We start from the raw sequence: 20,305 nt of genomic DNA on the forward strand, positions 1-20,305 counted from the left end.
AGCCTCTTTTCTTCGGGGTACTAGAAGTATACATACACAGTTGACCATTTTGGTGAAAAACTTAAACATTTAAATTAATGGTGCAGCCTGTGGAGTAGTTGGGCTTGATAGTTCATGCACCCCTCCCATCCAAGTCGTAACATTTGCATAAATGCATTGCTGTTCTACATAGATGTTTCCTCCAAGGAAAGTGACAGTTCTAAACTGTGAAGTCAGAAATGCGGATTTTGTAAAGGAACTGTTATTCATCTCACTGAATTTCACTGAAAGAAGCATGATAAATTTGACAAAAACTTGGTTATGTAATATGTCATTTATACTGCCAAGAAACCACACTCATTCTTTTGTACCAAATGCCACAGGCACAAGCACATTTGCTGCAGTGCCAAACAAGACAATTTGAATCAAAACAGAACTATAACAGTATAAAATTATAGTAATTTGCACAATATCCTATGAAACTTACATCCTGAGCCTCAGCACTGTTCACACTATTTAAATCAAAACAGGTTTAGCTGGACTATTTTAATTTATTTGAAGACACTTTAAGCAGCCCCACACCCAATTGCTGTCAAACGCAAACTGCCCATCTCTGTAAAACTGTCTGGTTTGGTTTAATAAATGCAAGTCTTTGAGAAAAAAAGAATTATCAATAGGAAGAGGATAAAGAGGAAAGGGTTACAAAAAGATCATTGGCATAGTGACGTTCTTTATTGGATGGTTGCTTTTCAAGCCTTCCTTGCCTGCTTCTTCCATAACAATGTTTTATTGACTAAAGCAAAAAATAGAACTGTTCCAAATGTATTTAGAATAATTTTCACATGACAAGTTTAAAAATTGTTTCACAAAAAATTTCAAAGCTGGCACAAATTCTAATCAAAGTAAAAAAACCTCTAGCCAACTAACTCTCAAACTCGAGTACTTTGATTTTAATATACTCTGTTTGGAAATGTAGCCCTGCTCCACAATAACTCTTCAGCAGCATCACAATTGAAATTTCGATCCTCCATTTTAATACTCTGACAAGTAATGTTCTAGGGTATGTTTCTGTATAATCCAACCTCTGGTCCTATAAAGAGGAAACATTCTTTACATCAATCTCAAGAAGTAGTCACAGCACTGCGATCAGAAGGAGGAATCTGGCCTGTTTCTGTTTTCAAGCTCAGGAATGTTGACGTTAGTTACAACGGCATTCCTAAAGTCAGCTTGACTCAAAGCTGGGCATCAAATCTGAAATTTTCCTGGCTTGCGAGGCTCAGTTTCACAATAGCAGCTTCCAAATTGGCTTGATAATTATAATGAACAACTCCTACAAAAGCAGAAATAAATATTATTGCAATTTGCTAGTGGCACACTCATGGCATTACTCATAGCATGTTGGAGCAATAAGAGCATCAGACCATGTAACACAATGTATTACTCTGCTATTAACATGCACAAGCTGGCCATTCCCTACGCAAACAAAATCAAACTACTGAGATTAACTACTTTTGCTCTGTTTGTTTACTGGCAGGCAGCTTACTGCTGAATTGTGACCTGTTTCGATTCTCTACATTTATTTCAGCCAGGTGCAAAATCACAAGCGTGACCAAACACTTGGCTGTGTCATCCAGTGCCTCAACACTCTGGACTTGAGATGTGTCCCTACAGGCAGCTCACAGGTAATCCACAACAAATGAACAAAAGCATGACTCTACAACTTGGTTTAGAGACAAAAACATAGTGACAGTTTCTGCACATGTCAGACACGTAGCTAACAAAACCAGAGATTTGAATCTCAAATTGTTGAGATTGAATTTGTAAGCTCAGTTCCACTCAGATGCAATCAAACGATGATAGAAAATTCCCAGGGGAAAACAACAGTACTTACTTTGACTCCATTAAACCCACATAGCTTTACTTCATTGTTTCAAAAAAAATTAACCTGTCCTCAATTATATTTTAAAAATTTTTGAATTTGCTTTTTAAAAAAAACTCAAACTAAATTCAGTGTACTTTTTGTACACCCAACTTAACCAGGTCTGTTAATTGGCTTGGAAGAATTTCACTTTTAAAATGCTTTGTGCAATAGTGCCCCCAAGTTTGAGTATAAACTGGAAACAATGCAACAAACGGCATGCGAATAGTACATGGGACGACAACATGCAGTCCAGTTTATGCTCAAGGTGTTGGAGTTGGCATTGTAATTACTAGATCCTTAATAAAAATTAATTTAGTGGTTGCTTGTTAAGACTTGTTTACAAATTACTGAAGCACTTTAAAATCATTTTGAAAACGCAAGAATACTTTGAAGTTACGAGCATCCCAATATTTATACAGTGAAGTGCTTCATCATTCAGTATTGGGAGCCAGAATCATCAGTGCACTTTGGCGACAAGTTGTCAAACAGCAAAGCCACAACAGCACGATACTTTGCATGAATAGGATTAAGTATACATACGAGATGTTACACATTACACAGACCATGAATTTTATTTCTACGCGCTGTCACAGTACATAATTCGCCAATGGTTCTTTTAAGAAAGATTCGTGAACATCACTGTTCAATCTTTTTTGTGCCACAAGCAGAATTTCTGCTTTATTAATACAAATTCCTGAGACCCCATATATTAAAATGGGGATTATCCAAACTCCTTCAATTGAGGTTTGCTTCAGAAAGTCTCCAATCCATCTTTCAAGTAGTATGGCACTAAGAAAAGATTTAATTTGAATCTTGATAAGTTCTCTTCTGACAAGCTTTGATTCCGAGACTGCTGCTATGGAAACACTTCAAAAGGATAAGACTATGTTACATATCAATAAGTCATTCCCCTCCCTGATTTTAGTGAGCTGTTATGTCAAGCTGTACACTTCCCCAAAGGATTGGGGTTAGGCTGAGAGCAAGGGGTTGGGCATGGAGTTGGTTTACGGCAGCCTAAGTGTGGGATCAAAAAAGGCTGCTAATTACACAAGCATCGCGTTAACAGCAGCCTGCAAGCAAAGAAGGGCGAGAAGAAATTTAATAGAGATGTTCTATAGAGGGGTCTAGACAGAATAGAAAGAAAGATACTGTTCCCATTGGCAGAAGAGTCGAGGACCAGAGGATAGAGATTTGAGGTCTTTGGTAAATGGACCAAAGGTGACATAAGAAAACCTCTTTTACACAGCAAGTGGTTAGGGTGTTGAATTCAGTGCCTGAGAGGGCGGTAGGGGGGAGATTCAATTGTGGCTTTCAAAAGGGAATTGAATATGCACCTGAAGAGAAAGATTTTGCAGGGTTACAGGGAAAGGACAGGGGACTAGGAGTAGTTGAATCATTCTTGCAGAGAGCCAGCACGAATCTGACAGGGTGAATGGCCTCCTTTTGTGCTGTAACCATTCTGTGATTCCTGATGAGCAACAAAATGTTACCAATGAGTAGCAGAGAGGGTAGGCACATGGTTTCCATGGACTGGGTCTCAGCATAGCTCAGAGGTAACATTCACACCTATGAGTCAATTGGTTGAATTCAAGCCCCATTCTGGGGTAGAGAACATAATCTATGTTGAAACTTCAATACAACGATGAGGAAGTGTCTCGTTGTTCACTGTTTTTCAGATGAGATGTTAAACCAAGCTTCCACCTGCTTGTTCAGGTGAACATTAGGAGCCCAAGGCATTATTTGAAGACAACCAGGGGAGTTCTCCCCACAACCTAACCGATCCATCAAATAATACCAACATTAGATTGGCTGATCATCTATCTCTGCAGTTTATGGGACTGTGCTATGCACAAAATTGGCTGTTAGACTTGTCTGTCCAAATAGGAATCATCAACTTTGAAGTACGTTAGGAAATCCTGAAAGCATGAAAAGCACTCTATAAATGGAAGATCATACTTGCTTTTCTTGCCAGCTTTAGATAATTAGCAATGGGCAAGTATGCAGGGTTGATGATTTCAACATAAATAGATCTGTATCTCATTAAAAGTTTAATGTCTAAACACAATTCCTATTAAATATTACTTCCTGTTATTTTTCTAGACACTATCAACTTTTTGCACTATAAATTCCTATGTCCATCCTTGCAATGGAAACATCCAATGTAAACTCACCAAATTTGTAATTGCACCTTCCAACCAGTGGTGGTGCTGTAAGTACCTCAATGAGGCTTCTCCCAGCTCCACCTTCACTGGTCACACTGTGCAGCTCAAGATATCAAATTACAGGAGTTCAATCTATGCACTGGCCCCATCACAGCTCTGAGGACAATTTCAATCTTTGAAATGATAGTGGAGCACAAGTCAGGGAGAAATATGCTGTGTCTTAGCACAAAAAGTGATGGTGGAAGGGTTATGGGCAGTTAAGCAGAAAGGAAGTGAAGTAGTGTTTAGGGAAAACCCAGTCAAAGGAGGACATCAGGGATCGCAATACCATACATAACATGGTCATTGGTGTCTGTGTATGTCTGTGTAGGTGGGGGTGGGGGCAAAGGAAACAAAAATGAACATGATGAATGGCAGATGAGATTTTCGTCTGTACAGCAAGAGGGCAGGGAAAAAAAATGTGGTATTTAGAGAGGAGTGCTACACCGAGAATTGTTGGGATCAGAATATGGTGAGCATAAAGTCAGGCAGAGCAGTCCTACTCAGAAGGAGTCACTCACCATCTGTGGTCTTGGGTTTCTTCTTAGCTCGGGATGTTGAGGCATCCCTCCAAGATGAGCCCATGGGCAACAACAGATTATTTGGGGGAAGGGGGAAATAAATGGAGATTAATTTACATTGCCTTCATTTACATTAACACCCATCACAAAGTGGTTTCTTTACAAGTGCAGTCAATATTGTTAAGTTGGCAAATGTGAAAACCAATTTGGACACAGCAAATAAATGACCAGACAGCTATTTTTGATAGTGTTGGTTGAGGAAATAAATTTGGTTACCACACGATGGAAAATACCCCACGCCTCTTCAGGTATTTCATAGGATATGACATCCGAGAAAATATATGCGGCCTTGGTTAAATATTTCATCCAAAAGGCAACACCTCCAACAATGCAGTATTCCCCATTACTCAACTGAGTTGTCAGCTGGAGCCAACAACTTTCCGACTCTGGAGAAGTGAGTGAGATGTTGAGGTAAGGGGCAACAGCTAGCTAGCCACTGCTCCAGTCACCCTTTAATAAGATCCTCAACAAAAACGGAGGAGAGATGAGAGTCTGGGGTAGCAGAAGAATGAGGTTTAGCAAGGGAGTAGCAACAAGTTGATCAGGGAGCAAGGTGAAATGGAAGTCATTCAGTTGGATGGCGGTTAGGATGGGAGGCAAGGTGGAAGAAGTCAGAAATAGGGACATGGCAAAGATTGGGTTTTCTCTAATCACTTCCTGATTTCCTTTCTCCTTATCTGCCCATACAATTCCACCATCACATTTTGTTCTAGGATAAAGCATAAGTCTTGTGCTCCACTATCTTTTTTCATCTCAAAGATTGAGACTCTCCTCAGGGTTGCAATGGGGCCAGGCCATGGGCTGTACCAGCTTTCTTTCAGTCACCGATAAAAATACAGAATTCAGAAGATACTTCTTTACCCAGAGAGTGGTGCAAAAGTGGAACTTGCTACCATGGGGAGTGGTTGAGACAAACAATATGGATGCATTTAAGGGAAAGCTAAATAAACATATAACGGAGAAGGGAATCTCAAGGGAGCACTGCATATGACTGCTCAGTCACAGCATAAAGTATTTGGGAAGATGTAGGGTCATGATGGAGTAGAACTACCAAAAACTGACGCCACAGTTAAATAGTAGAAGTAGGGCAGCACAGTTTGCCTACAATATTGAAGAAATCGTGCATGGGAGGAAGGGATACTGAACTGCAGTCACCAGGACATCATTAGTGGCCAAGGCAGGAAGAGGCCATTTCATCCCATCACATATGCTGTGGTTCGTTGCAGGAACATTTGAAGACTAATCCCACTGCCCTGCTCTCTCCCTACAGCCCTGTATATTTCAGTTCCAAAAAATGTATTCATTTTCCCCTTAAATTATGTAATGGATCTATTTTAACCACTTTCTATGACAAAACAATCTATGCTCCAACAACCCTCTGCATAAAGAAGTGCCTCACAAGCTCTCTTCTCCATCTCAGTAAGGATTTTAGATTGATCACCACCACCCACTACCCCCCATGGTTTTGATGTCCTTTCTATAACAAGGTGTCCAGAATTGTACACTGGTTGGACTAGTGTTGGAGTACTAGTGTATTCTTCTAATTTATTACTTATTTTATAACTTGTGTCTATTGGTGCCCCCAATTTGTAAAATCCAACATGCTGTTGGCCTTTTTAACGGTTTTATCTATTTGTACTTACACTTTCAAGAATGTGACCCCCAGATCTCTGCATCAACCACATCCTTCAGTCTCTCTGTTGAGTATATACTCCCATTCCTTGTTCTTCCTCATAAGATGCATTACCTCACACTCATTCAAATTAAATTGCCATGTCATCCTGCTGACCCCATCTGTCTCCCTGAAGTTTGTTAAAGCTTTCCTCACTGTTTGCCAAAACCCCTTACTTACACATTAGCAAACTTTGAAGACATGCTCCCTAAACCCAAATCATCTATACATCGACCAAGTACAACTGTGGATCCAGGACACTCGCAGAGTACACCACTCCGAACACTTCTTATAACCAAGCAACATCCAATTACTGTCAACCAACTTCCTATCCATGCTGCTACATTTCCTCATAGACAATAGGCCTGAATTCTTCGAACAAGCCTTGTGACACTTTAACGAATGCCTTCTGAAAATCCATATATCCATCTGAACTCCTTTTTCCACCAAGCTACATTCTCAATTAAAAAATGTTAAACATGACATTAGCAAATCCATGTTAGCTGTCTGGTTAAACCACACATTTCCAAATGCTCACTAATTTTATCTTGAAAACTGATTCTAAAATGTGGCTCACAACAGACATTAAACTAACTGATCTGTAATTAATAAAGGTGTTGCATCAGCTGCTCCCAGTCCCACAGTACAATTTGCATAGCTAATAAAAAAATTGGAAAATTGCAGCCAATGCCTCTTCTATATCCATTAACTCCTTTCAACAAGGTCCATGCCTACAGTGTTGTGACTGATCCACTTCTAGTTCTGCTGATTTCTTCAGCATTTTTTTAAAGTTATCTCTAATAATTAATTGTTCCATATTCCTCTCAAGTACTTCTCACTTCTACTGTTATTTGTAAAAACAGACACACCATGTTTAATATTTTACTACACTTTAATCCTCAAGTAAATCTTTTCTTCCGTCTTTCAGTCATTCTTTTCTCTATTTTGACATGCTTATTGAAGCCCTCATTAGACTTACATTATCTGTAAGTCTTTAAATATTTAGTACATTTTTAATCTCCCTTTTCTCACCCACACTACACATCGTACACGTCTCACTATTTTCATATTAGCCAATTTTAATAGCTTTTAATTACTTTTTAATCTACAAACTTAACTCTTCAATATTTCCCATTTTCACCTTAGGGAAATATAATTTTATACTCGATCCAACCACTGTTGATTTGTCATCTTGTTTCCAACTTTCTTTTCCAGTTAATTTGGGTCAGATCCCTTAACTTTGTTGTTTTTCAGTCCAGAGTCTATAGCTTTTACTCAGGAACCTTTTTTTAAAATTGAAATTGTTCTCCTACAATCTGTTACTTTCCCTTTGTTTTCTAGGCACCTGTATCCTGTACGTGTTGAACTTGAAAGATGGTGAGCTAAGCAGAAACCTCAAGATATTTAGGAATGTATTCGCCAATTGTATTATCTTTATTCCAGTTTCTCTTGGGATAGTTCAAATCATCCATTATTGTCAAACTATTCTTAGATCTCCTGGAACTGTCTGCAGATCTCTCTCATCTTCGTTCTTTGGTGGTCTCTAATACATATCAAGAACTGTACCATTCCCTTATTATTTCTTAACTTTATCCATACGCAACCCTCAGACTTTCTTTACATTAAAGAATTCTATATAACAGTGCTAGAATAACACTGCAATTTCAACTGCTATTTCCACCTCCCTAACTGTAATATTGTTAAAGCAAGCAATATTCAGAATCACAAGAATTGTTACAGTGTAGGAGGCCATTTGACCCATCGTGTCTGCACAGGCTCTTCAAAAGAGCATTATGACTTAGTGCCATTCTCCTGTCCTTTCCCCATGCCTTGCACATCGTTTCTATTCAAATTATCATCTAATGCCCTCTTGAATGCCTCGATTGAACCTGCCTTCACCACACTTCCAGACCCGAACTAAGTTAAAAAGTTTTTTCTCACGTCACATCTGCTTCTTTTGCAAATCACTTTAAATCTGTGCTCTCTCATTCTTGATTCTTTTACGAGTGGGAACAATTTAGATAATGAGATTGTGTATGGAGAGTGACATACTTACAAGATATTCTGCATAGTGATAAGGGGAAGGTGGGTTAAAGGATGGTTAAAGTTAGGGAGAGAATGAAGCAACTTGCACCACGTGGTGCAGCAAAAACACCAATGATGTAAATGGGGAGGTTAACTGAATGTCCAGGACAGACAGGAGCCTGGGATAGCAACACTAGTAGAAACTTAGATCAGCAAATCAGTGGAGAGCAAAAACCAGGAAAGGAACAGTGGAAGCAGGCTGTGTGGAACAAAGGACATGAAAGAGCTCAATTACACAAGCTGTGACAAAGGTTTCCTAATTGACAATAACAATAATGAATTTATTGCAGCATCAAAACTATCAAATCTTAAGGCACATAGTTAAGAATGGAAAACACTGGATTCATTTTGTAAGTATATCTACCTTTAAACAATTTCAGAACAGGCAACCATTAGGTCCATCCACAAATCATAATAACTGATGCCATATAAACGCCAGGAAGTGCACTTTCACAGGCGTTAACATAAATTTTCCATAAAAAATCAGAAAAAGGGAAATTTCAACTTGATAAAGTCAAAATCTTAATAAATCTTCTGCAAACTGTCTTTGACAGAAAAGGTACATTTATCACCATAACTAATATGCAACAAGATTTCATGGAATCGAGTCTCTTAATACATTAAACTACAATACCGGTACTATATATGAACCTGTAAATAAGCACTCATAGCTGGCTAGAAAGAGAATTACATCATTAAAACATTTAGGGGTATTACCTATTTGCAAACATCAGGAAGCTAGGAAAACACACCTGATGCAGGGCAACTTACACTGCCCAACTTTAACATAACTACACTGAAAGTTGCCGGAGGATCCTGAGCGTTTTCTCGGACTCACCTTGCATGGGAAAGGGATAGTGGAAGCCACCTTCTCCATGGCCAGGTTCCTGATGCTGGGGGTGAGGGGGCCCCTGCAGGTCGGACAACAGGAAAGTTTCTGCCGGCACTGGTTACACACCAGGTGGCCGGCCTGGCACTGCAGGATCGGCGGCAGTACATAATCAAAACAGACCGGGCACTCGAAGAGAGAAGTGAGTTCGGGCTGAGGCGGGGTGGATCCTCCTCCTCCTGCCGCTGCGGCCGCCGCCGCCGCCGCTGCAGCCGCCGCCGCCGCCGCTGCTATGGCTGGATTGCCGCTCCCTCCTCCTCCACCACCACCACCACCACCACCCGCTGCCGCCGCCACGGCCGCCGCCGTCGCCGTGTGTTTGCCCGTTTTCCCGCCGCCGGCTGACGATGGTCGGCTCATGGCGAACAACGCTCCGGCCGACAACACATTCAAAATAACGGCAAATTCGAGTCACTCTCAAAAAGAAAGACAACAAATTTTTTAAAAACCCCTGGCTAAACTGCGCCGCGGACCGCACGGCCTCGTTCTTTCCTTGTTATTAACGCCATTATTATTATTATTTCTAAAGCCAGCGTCCCATCGCACGGCCGTACGTCAACATGGCGGCAGCGCTTCGCCGTGCAACCGAAACCGGGGTGGGGGGGGCCTTAGTCCCTTGGTTACTACAACCATTCAGAATCCGCCTCGCTGAACAACAGAGTCGCTGAGTGGCTCGGAGCGGGGGGAGGGTCGTTAACGTCATTGACTGCATCACGTACAGTCGAGACATCAGCCTGGACAGCCTCTCGGGAGTTGTAGTTCTTTTGGAGCGGGTCTGCTTTCAATTGGTTCCGGGGAAGGAAGTGGAAGGACTCAAACGTCCAGAGTGCGCAGAGGCAGCACTGTGGCCGCCCCACGTTTCAACTTTGTTGTCATGTGCAGTCACTTGACCCCTTTCTCATTGAAATCATGCATGGTTGGGTGTTATTGCATTTTAAGATCAGAAATCTGTTGGTCCTTTTGGAGAATATGTCTAACTTATAAAAAAACAAAATGATTAAAATGTAAAGAATGGTTCATTTGTAACAATTATTGTTTAAAATGTAACAGGAGCCTATTTAAAAATAGTGGTTATTATGCTCACTCAAACAAAATGTATACGTGTATGTCAGCCATTAATTTTTAAAATTGAAAGTTACAGTTTCAGCCAAAAATAAATGATCAGTGTTTCCTAAATTATGTTTTCACTAGTACTGGAGTTTATCAATATGAGCAATCAGTCAGTTGGGGACAGCACTATAACTTGTTACTTTCTCCTGACAACGATTGTGCATGAATGTGAGAGTCAGAAATATTTGAAGATGAGCTGATGGTTTCTGAGATTAGATTTACTGTTTACTCTTTCAGAAATCATACATTACTGTTAAACAGTAGTTAAAAAAGTTTTGCTCAAGTGGATTTTTTGGGGTATGTCTGGCTGGAATCTTATGTTAAGATTTATTTTCTTGAAAATAGTTATAGCTGTTTTGTGTAATAATAAGAATGTTGCCCAGTCCAGTGTCAGTGCATTAAGTGGCTATATTGGAACATTTCTGGAAATACCAAGGGTTGGAAATAAAATACTAAGTGATGAGTTTTACTTATTTAAAAATTAAATTGACATTGCTGGCATTGACTCGATGGGCCAATTAGCCACCTCCTATACCATGATGACCATGACTCCCTATATTTATTACTGTAATGTGAACCTTCAGTTTATTTGTTTGTTACGCCTTGATTTTTAAATTCGCATCATGTTTTTGTGTCCTCCATAGTCTCTGTTTCTGTAACCTCTTCAGCCCTACCATCCTCCAGGATCATTGCTCCACCACTGGTCATCGTCCCTTCTGCTGCCAATGCCCCAAGTTCTGGAATTCCCTCCCTAAATTTCTTTGCTTCTCCATCTCTCCTCAAAATTGGCATTTTTACCTGTCCTAATATCTCTTTACATGGTTTAATGTACATTTTATTTAATAACTCTCTTGTTTTACTATGTTAAAATTGGTATATAAAATGTCACTGTAGTCACAACCTATAGAGGTGTTCCTCGGCTATCATCACAAGGCGAGATCCTGGATCTCTTCTGCTGAACTGAGGTTTGTTTAAAGAGGGGCCTGGTATCTCACGTCACTGGGGCCTGGGCTATCTAATAAGATGATCATCACTAATAAGAACTTGTGGGACCAGATCCGTCCTCTGGCTGTTACGCTGCTTTTTATTAATCACTTCAACCGATACAGTGACTGAAATTAAAAATAACGATATTGATAAAAGCAAAATACTGCGGATGCTGGAAATCTGAAATAAAAACAGAAAATGCTGGAAAAGCTCAGCAGGTCTGACAGCATCTGTGGAGAGAGAAACAGAGTTAACATTTCGAGTCTGTACGACCCTTCTCAGAGGAGGTTTTAATAACAATATGAACATCGGCATGGATTCACCCTACAGTTCCAGTCAAATTCAAATTTGTCCTTGTGTAGACTAAACAGCAGCAACTATCATTGAAGAAATAGCTTCTCTATTAAGACACAGCTGGTGGTTTGAACAATGGCTTTTGATCTCCCATTTTAACAGTTGGAGAAATGGTGCACCTCATTGTTACCACTGTTAGATTTATCAGCAGAGATTCCCAGAGGATCCATCCACAAGCACCAGTGCCTGTCTTGACTTCATGAAAAAGTCCTGACCCTTGCAACAATTGTTTCAATAAGGCCACAGAGAATATTTACTTTTTTTTGGGAATATACGATTCAATGTTCTACGTTTAGCCCCTGATCTCATTCACCTGTCCTGGCAGCTGGTTATTAATTCAAAGCTGATTTCCCTACATCAACTTTACCAATCTCAGAATTCAAATCCAGTTTTACCCACATGTCGTTCTCTACTCCCCAGGCACTTCAAAGCATAACTATCCTAACCTAGCTTTTAACCACACTGCCCATGTAGCTTACCTTCCCCATGTCCATTCACATGCACATTTTGGTTGTCACTCCACATCCAAGTTTAAAACTTCTATTTCCCCTTTTTCCCTTTACCCCTCCTGACATTGTGTCTTCTTTCTTTTCTCTGTCTCGGATAACTTGCCTTCACAAATCCCAGTTCTTCAGTACTCATCATCTTTCCTGTTCTCAAGCCACTGTCACAGGCTTGACCCCCTCTTAAATAATCCAACAGCTTCCCTCTTTGCCTGTCTTGATTTCCTCCAAAAGCCTCACCAAGGCATTTGTTGCTGCCTCCTTATGATCAGAAACCCCCAATTGCTCCACCCTGTTCTCTCCTTCCTCTGCCCATCCAATGTGCCTGCTGGGGGCTAATGTTGCTAACCTCCTTCCCATTCCTCTAATTTTCTAAGTTTTGTCCCTGTGAACTCTGCCATTTGATAGACGTTCATTGCTACTCTTCACATCTCCCTCCAGAATGAACGTTCACTTATTATGAATAAAACCATCAATGATCACATTGACATCATGACCTTGGCAGAGACATGTCTAAAGGATGATGATACTTTTCCCCTTAATGCAACTTCCACAACTGGGGAACATTCCACCGTTTGCTCCACTCGAATCATCATGGTGATGATGTAATCCCTATCTCCAAACTTCACCTTGGTATGTCTCCCTAGTCATTTAGCAACTTCAGATCCTTTCAGCATCTCATTTTGTTCCACTCTTCATACCTCTTATTTAAAATCCTTGTTCCTAACCACCCACCCAAATATCAGTCCAACTTTCTCACTAAGATAGCTTCTTTGTTTTGCTCCGTTAGCCTCTGCATTGAGTGACTTCTAATCTTTGGTGATTTCAATCTCCACCTCAACTATTCTTCTCCTCTCCCCTCTGAATTCAATGCCCTCCTTATCTTCCCTAAACCTTGCCTTCCATATAAACTCTCCTACTCATATTCAGTCACCCACTTTTATCTTGACAACTCACTTGGCCTCGTTATTGTTATTGTTACGATCACAGACAGAGCAAGCTCAGGTCATTTCCTTGTATTACTCTCTACCCTTAATACCCTTTCCCCCTACCCTGCAGTGTCTGATGCTGTAAAAACTCTCACTCACCACTTACCACTGCACTTACAAAGTACCAACTATCTAGCCTTTGGTCGACAACTCATCATGACATTCTGTCAGCTACCTATTTGCTAAATCACACCTTTTCACCATATTAATGCCCTTGTACCCACTAGAATTATTACTCCCTCTCACCCTAATCATTTCCCCCAGTATCTCCCTCATCTTTGCTTCCTTAAGTCCAAGGGATGCTGATTTGAAGGTCTTTCACAAACAATTGTGAGGTGATGCATTTTGGTAGGAAGAACATGGACAGACAATATAAATAAGGATTGAAATTTTGAATAGGATGCTGGAGCGAAAAGACCTGGGTGTATATGTGCATAGATCATTGAAGGTGGCAGGGCAGGTGGAGAGAGCAGTTAGTAAAGCATATAGTATCCTGGGCTTTATTAATAGGGGCATAGAGTACAAGAGCAGGGAGGTTATGCTGAATTTATATAAGACCTCAGCTGGAGTATTTTGTACAGTTCTGGACACCAAACCATAGAAATGATGTGAACACATTGGAGAGATTGCAGACGAGGTTTACAAAAATGGTTCCAGGGATGAGAAACTTCAGCTATGAGGATAAATTGGAGCAGTTGGGCTTGTCCTCCTTGGAGAGAAGAAGGCTAAGATGAGATTTGATAGAGATGTTCAAAATTATGAGGGGGCTGGACAGAGTAGATCAGGAGAAGCTGTTCCTGCTCATAAAATAATCAAGAACGAGAGAGTACAAATTTAAAATGATTTGCCAAAGAAGCAAATGTGACGTGAGAAAAAGCTTTTTCACACAACGAATGGTTCGGGTCTGGAATGCACTGCCTGGAAGTGTGGTGGAGGCAGGTTCAATCGAGGCATTCAAGAGGGCATTAGATGATTATTTGAATAGAAACAATGTGCAGGGATACAGCAAAAAGGCAGGGCAATGGCACTAGGTCATAATGTTCATTTGGAGAGCCAGTGATGACACGATGGGCCAAATGGCCTCCTCCTGCATTGTTAAAATTCTGTGATTCTGTGAATTTGCTCAACCATCCATTGGCAGATCTGGCTAAACCATTAAAAGCATTACTGAGGCATGATCTCAATTGTTAAAACAGTTCAGAATTCAAATATCATCTAGGAATACAAAGATAATCCATGTCACCTTTTTCTCCATTACAAACCATCTTCTTAAACCACCCTCTCCTGTCTCCTCCACCTTCACTCCGACAATAAATGTGAGGAGCTCATGGACTTTTTTGTCACAAAGATCAAGACTATCTGTTCAACTGCCCTTGCCGCTTCCCTCCCTTCCCATCACTTCAGGACAAACTTCACAAATGTCCCCTGCTGCTCAAGCCCTACACTCACGTCTTTCTCTAGAATTTCTCCCATCTCCTGCAATGTTTTCTCCAACCTCATCTTGGCCATGAGACCTACCTCCTGCTTCCTCGATCCCAGTCCAACCAAACTGTTAACCACTCAACTTCATTTAGTGGGCCTCATGTCAGCTGATATTATTAATTGTTACCACCCCCTGCCCCACCCCCACTACCACCACCGGCCCACTACAACCTCCTTCAAATCTGCCCTCATCATCCCTGTCCTCAAAACTTCTACTCTTGACCCCTTTGTACCTGCAATCTGCTGGACCATTTCCAACCTCTCTTTTCTCTTCAAAGTCTTTGGATCATTTGTCACTTCCCAAATCTATGTCCATGCTTCCCACAATTTTCATCTTAAGTTTTAGTTTTAATCCCTCCAATGATGTTTCTGGTGCAGCCACAATACTGAAACAGCTCTATTTAAAGTCACAAATGGCATTCTTGGTGATTTAGGTCATGCTAAACTATCCATTCTCAGCCTCTTGACCAATCTGTAACCTATGCTATAGACAAGAGGAGGTTTAATTTAAATATCCCTGATTTCTCCACTCATTACCCATCCGCAAACAGAAAGGTGTTTTTGATTTTTGATTTCCCCCTTTATAAGTGGTGGCATATTTTCCCCAATCATTCAGTTTTGAAGTTATCCAATCCTCTATTAATAACCCCATAGCAAACTTGAGATAAGGTAAAGGAAGAGGGGTAGTTTATTTTACACACACGCACACAAAATGCGGGAAGCGGTTTTGCAACGTCTGCCCCTTTTGCATTCATACAATGAAAGAGGGTGTAGGGCAAAGACCACGATTAAAAAGTAAGAATTATGGTTTCATGTGAATCCAGAATCCATGTCCAAGGAAGGTTCTTTTAGATGGCTTTGTCTGGCAGAGTTCCTGGTCTTGGTCCTAGGAACTTGGTTGCAGGTTGAGTCTGTAGAAGATGCAGCAAAGTATTCTTGTATCTTGGGTATTAGTTCACTCTGTAGGTGAAATACATGGTTCTTTCTGAAAATCAGACTTGGAGAGAGAAGGAGGTTAAAGTAGGCTGCTGGCCTGGAGTTCAGTTCTCTTCGGAGGTTAAACCGCAACTGAAGATAAAATTCAAAAGGAATTCAAGCAGCTCAAGTCTCAATTGTGTGACAGGGTGGTTTTGGGTTGAGCTATTCAGCAAACAATACCCCATTATTGCACCCATAGTGTTTTGAGCAGGTAACATTTCAGGATGAATTTCTGATGAAGAGTTATACGGACTCGAAACGTTAACTCTGTCTTCCTCTCCACAGATGCTGTCAGACGTGCTGAGCTTTTCCAGCTATTTTTGTTTCTGTTTCAGATTTCCATCATCTGCAGTATTTTGCTTTTACATTTCAGGAGTTTGATGAGTTGGTCTTTGCCCATGTTTAAACTGCTCAGAAGCTTCCAGAACTACCATCATGTGGTCAGCTGCGAGCATATCAGTCCAGCCATTTGTACATTTTTAAAAAAAATAAGTTTATAAAGTAGCCAAGATGATATAGATATATATTTTTTCTTTCCTGTCTTCTGATCATGACATCTATGACATGGTCGATCTTACCAAACTCCTTCAATACCTCTCCCTCAGGTTGGCCCCATTCTTATCCATCTAATTATAGCTGGAAAATTACCTACAATGGCTTCTCTTCCCACCATGTTTTGTTATCTCTGGAGTTCTCCAAGGTCTGATCCTTGGCTCCCTATTCTACATCCTACCCCTTGGTGACATCATCCAGAAAGAGAGCAGGTTAACCATGTATGCTGACAACACTCAGCAGACATATCAGAGACAGTGGAGGGGTCCAAGGAGGTGCTCCTTGCACTCCTTGGACCCCTCCACTGTCTCTGATATGTCACACTGTTTGTTCAACAGCCAATATTGGATGAGCAGGATTTTCCTTCAACTAAACATTGGGAAGACTGAAGCTATTGTCACCACAAACTTTGTTCCCTGTCCACTGTTTCCAAACCTAATAACCATCTTAAACTGAACGAGACTGTTTACAACTTTAGTGATGTGTTTGACTCCCAGTTGAGTTTCCAACACCCTCAGTGCTTCCTCCAAGTGATGTTCAATATGGAGGCGTAATGGTTCAGCAGCTGGGGGGAGGGGTGGCACACGATACATGCTAATCAACGGGCGGCTTCCTTGCCCATGTTTGACCTGATGCCGTGAGGATTCTTGGGGCCCGGAGACAATGTTGAGGACACCCAGTGCGATTCCCTGTCGATTGTGTAGCACTGTTCGTGGCTCCTCGGATGCTGGGGCAGCCCATGTCCGGGTGCGGTGGGACCCGGACAGTGTCCGGGCTTGGGCTGACGGGTGGCGGGTGGCATTCGCGCCGCACGGGTGTCAGGCGGTGGCCATCTCCAACAGGAGAGAATCCAGCCATCGCCCCTTGATGTTCAATGGCATTACCGTCACTGGGTCCCCCACTGTCAACATGCTGGGGGTTACCATTGATCGGAGGCTGAACTGGACTAGCCATGCAGGTGCTGTGGCTGCAGGAGCGGGTCGGAGGCTGGGAATCCTGCAACGAGTGGCCGGCCTCCTGACTCCTTGGGGCCTGTCCACCGTCTGCAGGGCGCAGGTCAGGGGTGTGGCGGGGTGTTCCCCGCTTGCCTGGATGGGTGCAGCTCCCGCGGCACTCAGGGGGCTTGACCCTGCCCGGGACGGGGGGCCCACTTGGTTGGTGCCGTGGACATTCACTCCCTCCACCACCGATCACAGCAGTAGTGTGCACTGCGGGAATTCACCAGGGCTCCTTCGGCTGTGCCTTCCGCGCCCGCAGCCGCTGGCGTCCGGGGGGGACTGGGGCAGCGGATAGATGGGAGCAACACCGCCTGGAGGTTCCCCTTCAAGCCAATGTGGTACCGTTACTCAAGAAGGGAGGAAGGGATAAACCAGGGAACTACAGGTCAGTCAGTCTAACCTCAGTGGTGGGGAGGCTATTGGAAGCAATTCTAAGTGACAGAATTAATCTACACTTGGAGAGGCAGGGATTAATCAAGGACAGTCAGCATGGTTTTGTTAAGCTGAGGTCATGTCTGACCAATTTGATTGAATTTTTCGAAGAGGTGATCAGGTGTGTAGATGAGGGCAATGCACTTGACGTAGTTTACTTGGACTTCAGCAAGGCTTTTGATAAGGTCCCGCATGGGAGACTGATAATGAAGGTAAGAGCCTATGGGATCCAAGGCAATTTGGCAGATTGGATCCAGAATTGGCTGAGTGGCAGGAAGCAGAGGGTGATGGTCGAGGGGTGTTTTTGTGACTGGATGCCTGTGCCCAGTGGGGTTCCACAGGGATCGATGTTGGGTCCCTTGCTGTTTGTGGTATATATAAATGATTTAGACTTGAATATAGATAGGTTGATCAGTAAGTTCGCAGATGACACGAAAATTGGTGGGGTGATAAATAGTGAGGAGCATAGCCTTAGATTATTGGAGGATATGAACAGGCTGGTCAGATGGGCTGATCAGTGGCAAATGGAATTTAATCTGGAGAAGTGTGAGGTGGTGCACTTGGGCAGGATAAACAAGGCATGGGAATACACGATGAATGGTGGGACCCTGGGAAGTACCGAGGATCAGAGGGACCTTGGTGTGCATGCCCACCGGTCCCTTAAGGTAGCAGGACAGGTAGATAAGGTGGTTAAGATGGCACATGGGATACTTGCCTTTATTAGCCGAGTCATAGATTATAAGAGCAGGGAGGTTATGCTGAAACTGTATAAAATGTTGGTTAGGCCACAGCTAGAGTATTGCGTGCAGTTCTGGAATCCGCATTATAGGAAGGATGTGCTTGCACTAGAGAGTGCAGAGGAGATTTACCAGGATGTTGCCTGGAGAGTTTTAGTTATGAGGAGGGATTGGATAGATTGGGGTTATTTTCCCTGGAGCAGAGGAGATTGAGGGGGGACATGATTGAGGTGTATAAAATTATGAGGGGCATAGATAGAGTAGACAGGAAGGAACTTTTCCCCTTGGTGGAGGGATCAATAACCAGGGGGCATAGATTTAAGGTAAGGGGCAGATAAGGGTTTAGAGGGGATGTGAGGAAGAATATTTTCACCCAGGGGTTGGTGGGAATCTGGAACTCACTACCTGAAAGGGTGGTAGAGGCAGAAACCCTCATAACATTTAAGAAGCATTTGGATACGCACTTGTGATGCCATGACATACAAGGCTATGGGCCTAATGCTGGGAAATGGGATTAGAATAGTTAGGTACTTGTTTGACTGGTGCAGACTCGATGGACCGAAGGGTCTTTTTCTGTGCTGTAGACCTCTATGACTCTATGACTCAACCACATATCTGCCATCACCAAAATTGCTTATCCCAACTCCAGTAACATTGCTCAACTCTGCTTCAACACATCTGTTTTTGAAACACATATTCTTTCCATTGTTACCTCTAGACTTGACTTTCCAATGCTCTTCTGCAAGGTCTCCCATCTTCCACTCTACATAAACTTGTGCTCATCCAAGACTCTGCTGCCCATGTCTTAACTTGCTCTGAAATTCATTCAACCATCACCCCTGTGAAGCTGATCTTCAATGGCTCCCCAGGTGACCACAGCTTGATTTTAGAATCCTCAACCTTGTTTTCAAATCCTTCCATGCCCTCTCTAGCCCAATTGTTTCCTCCAGCCCTACAAACCTTCATGATCTCTGTGCTCCTCCAATTCTGGCCTATTGCGTATCCCTGATTTTAATTGCTCCACATTGGCAGCCATTACTTTCGGTTGCCTAGGCCCTAAGCACTAATATTCCCTACCTAAATCTCTCGGCCTCTCTACCTTACTCTCCTCTTTTAAAATGCTTTTCAGATCCTACCGTTTTGATCAAGTTTTTGGCCATCTGTGCTGATATCACTTTTGTGGCTTGGTGTCAAAAGGTCCAAAATGTTGTTATTGATATCACTCTTGTTAAACACTTTGGGACATTTTGCTACATTAAATGTACTATATCAGAGGTGGGGAACCCTCAACCCGGGGGCCGGATCCAGCCTGTTGCACTTTTTCATCCGGCCCACGGGAAGATTTCAAAATCCGGCACCTCCCCTCCCCCACATGTTGCACTCTGATCCAGCTTGTTCTGATGCCTGAGCCTTAGCCTCAGTCACCTGAAGCCCAGGCTGTGGGGAGAGACCGAGGCCTGAGATCCAGGAGCAGGAGCACAGGGCAGGGACAGGAAGCTGCCGGCTGCTGATCGGGTAGTGAAGTGTAAGTAACACAGGCTGAAGAGAAAGGGAGCAGGACACCCGGCTCCATCAGCGGCTCACCCCCACTCCCCCTCCCAGCTCCATTGGCGTCCCTGGACAAGGACTCAGCCCATGCAGAGTGAGGAAGAGGCCCAGGCTCCAGGCCCAGACACAGCCTCGGACTGGGAGTTGGCCATAGCCTTGGGGTGTTGAGTCACTGCCCTTGGCTGGTTTGGGGATGAGACAGATTGGGAAAAGAGAGTGAGGGAGATACACAGAGTGGGAAAGAAAAGGGAAAGAGACAGACAGAGTGGGAAAGGAGAAAGAGAGACAATCAGCCCAGAAGGAAAAA

At 42.6% G+C, this 20,305-nt stretch overlaps 1 protein-coding gene across 1 annotated transcript in view; it reads right to left on the reverse strand.

Moving 5' to 3' along the window:
- Positions 1-10,304, reverse strand: part of siah2l (seven in absentia homolog 2 (Drosophila)-like) — a 69,706-nt gene extending 59,402 nt beyond the window's left edge. Inside the window, exon 1 of the mRNA XM_078547106.1 lies at positions 9,278-10,304. Coding sequence (XP_078403232.1) covers positions 9,278-9,688 — 411 coding nt within the window. The 5' untranslated portion in view covers positions 9,689-10,304. The remainder of the gene's footprint in view (positions 1-9,277) is intronic.
- Positions 10,305-20,305: the final 10,001 nt, after the last annotated feature.

The sequence above is a fragment of the Cetorhinus maximus genome, chromosome 8 (assembly GCF_964194155.1).
Source record: "Cetorhinus maximus chromosome 8, sCetMax3.hap1.1, whole genome shotgun sequence".
NCBI classification, from domain to species: Eukaryota; Metazoa; Chordata; class Chondrichthyes; order Lamniformes; family Cetorhinidae; genus Cetorhinus; species Cetorhinus maximus.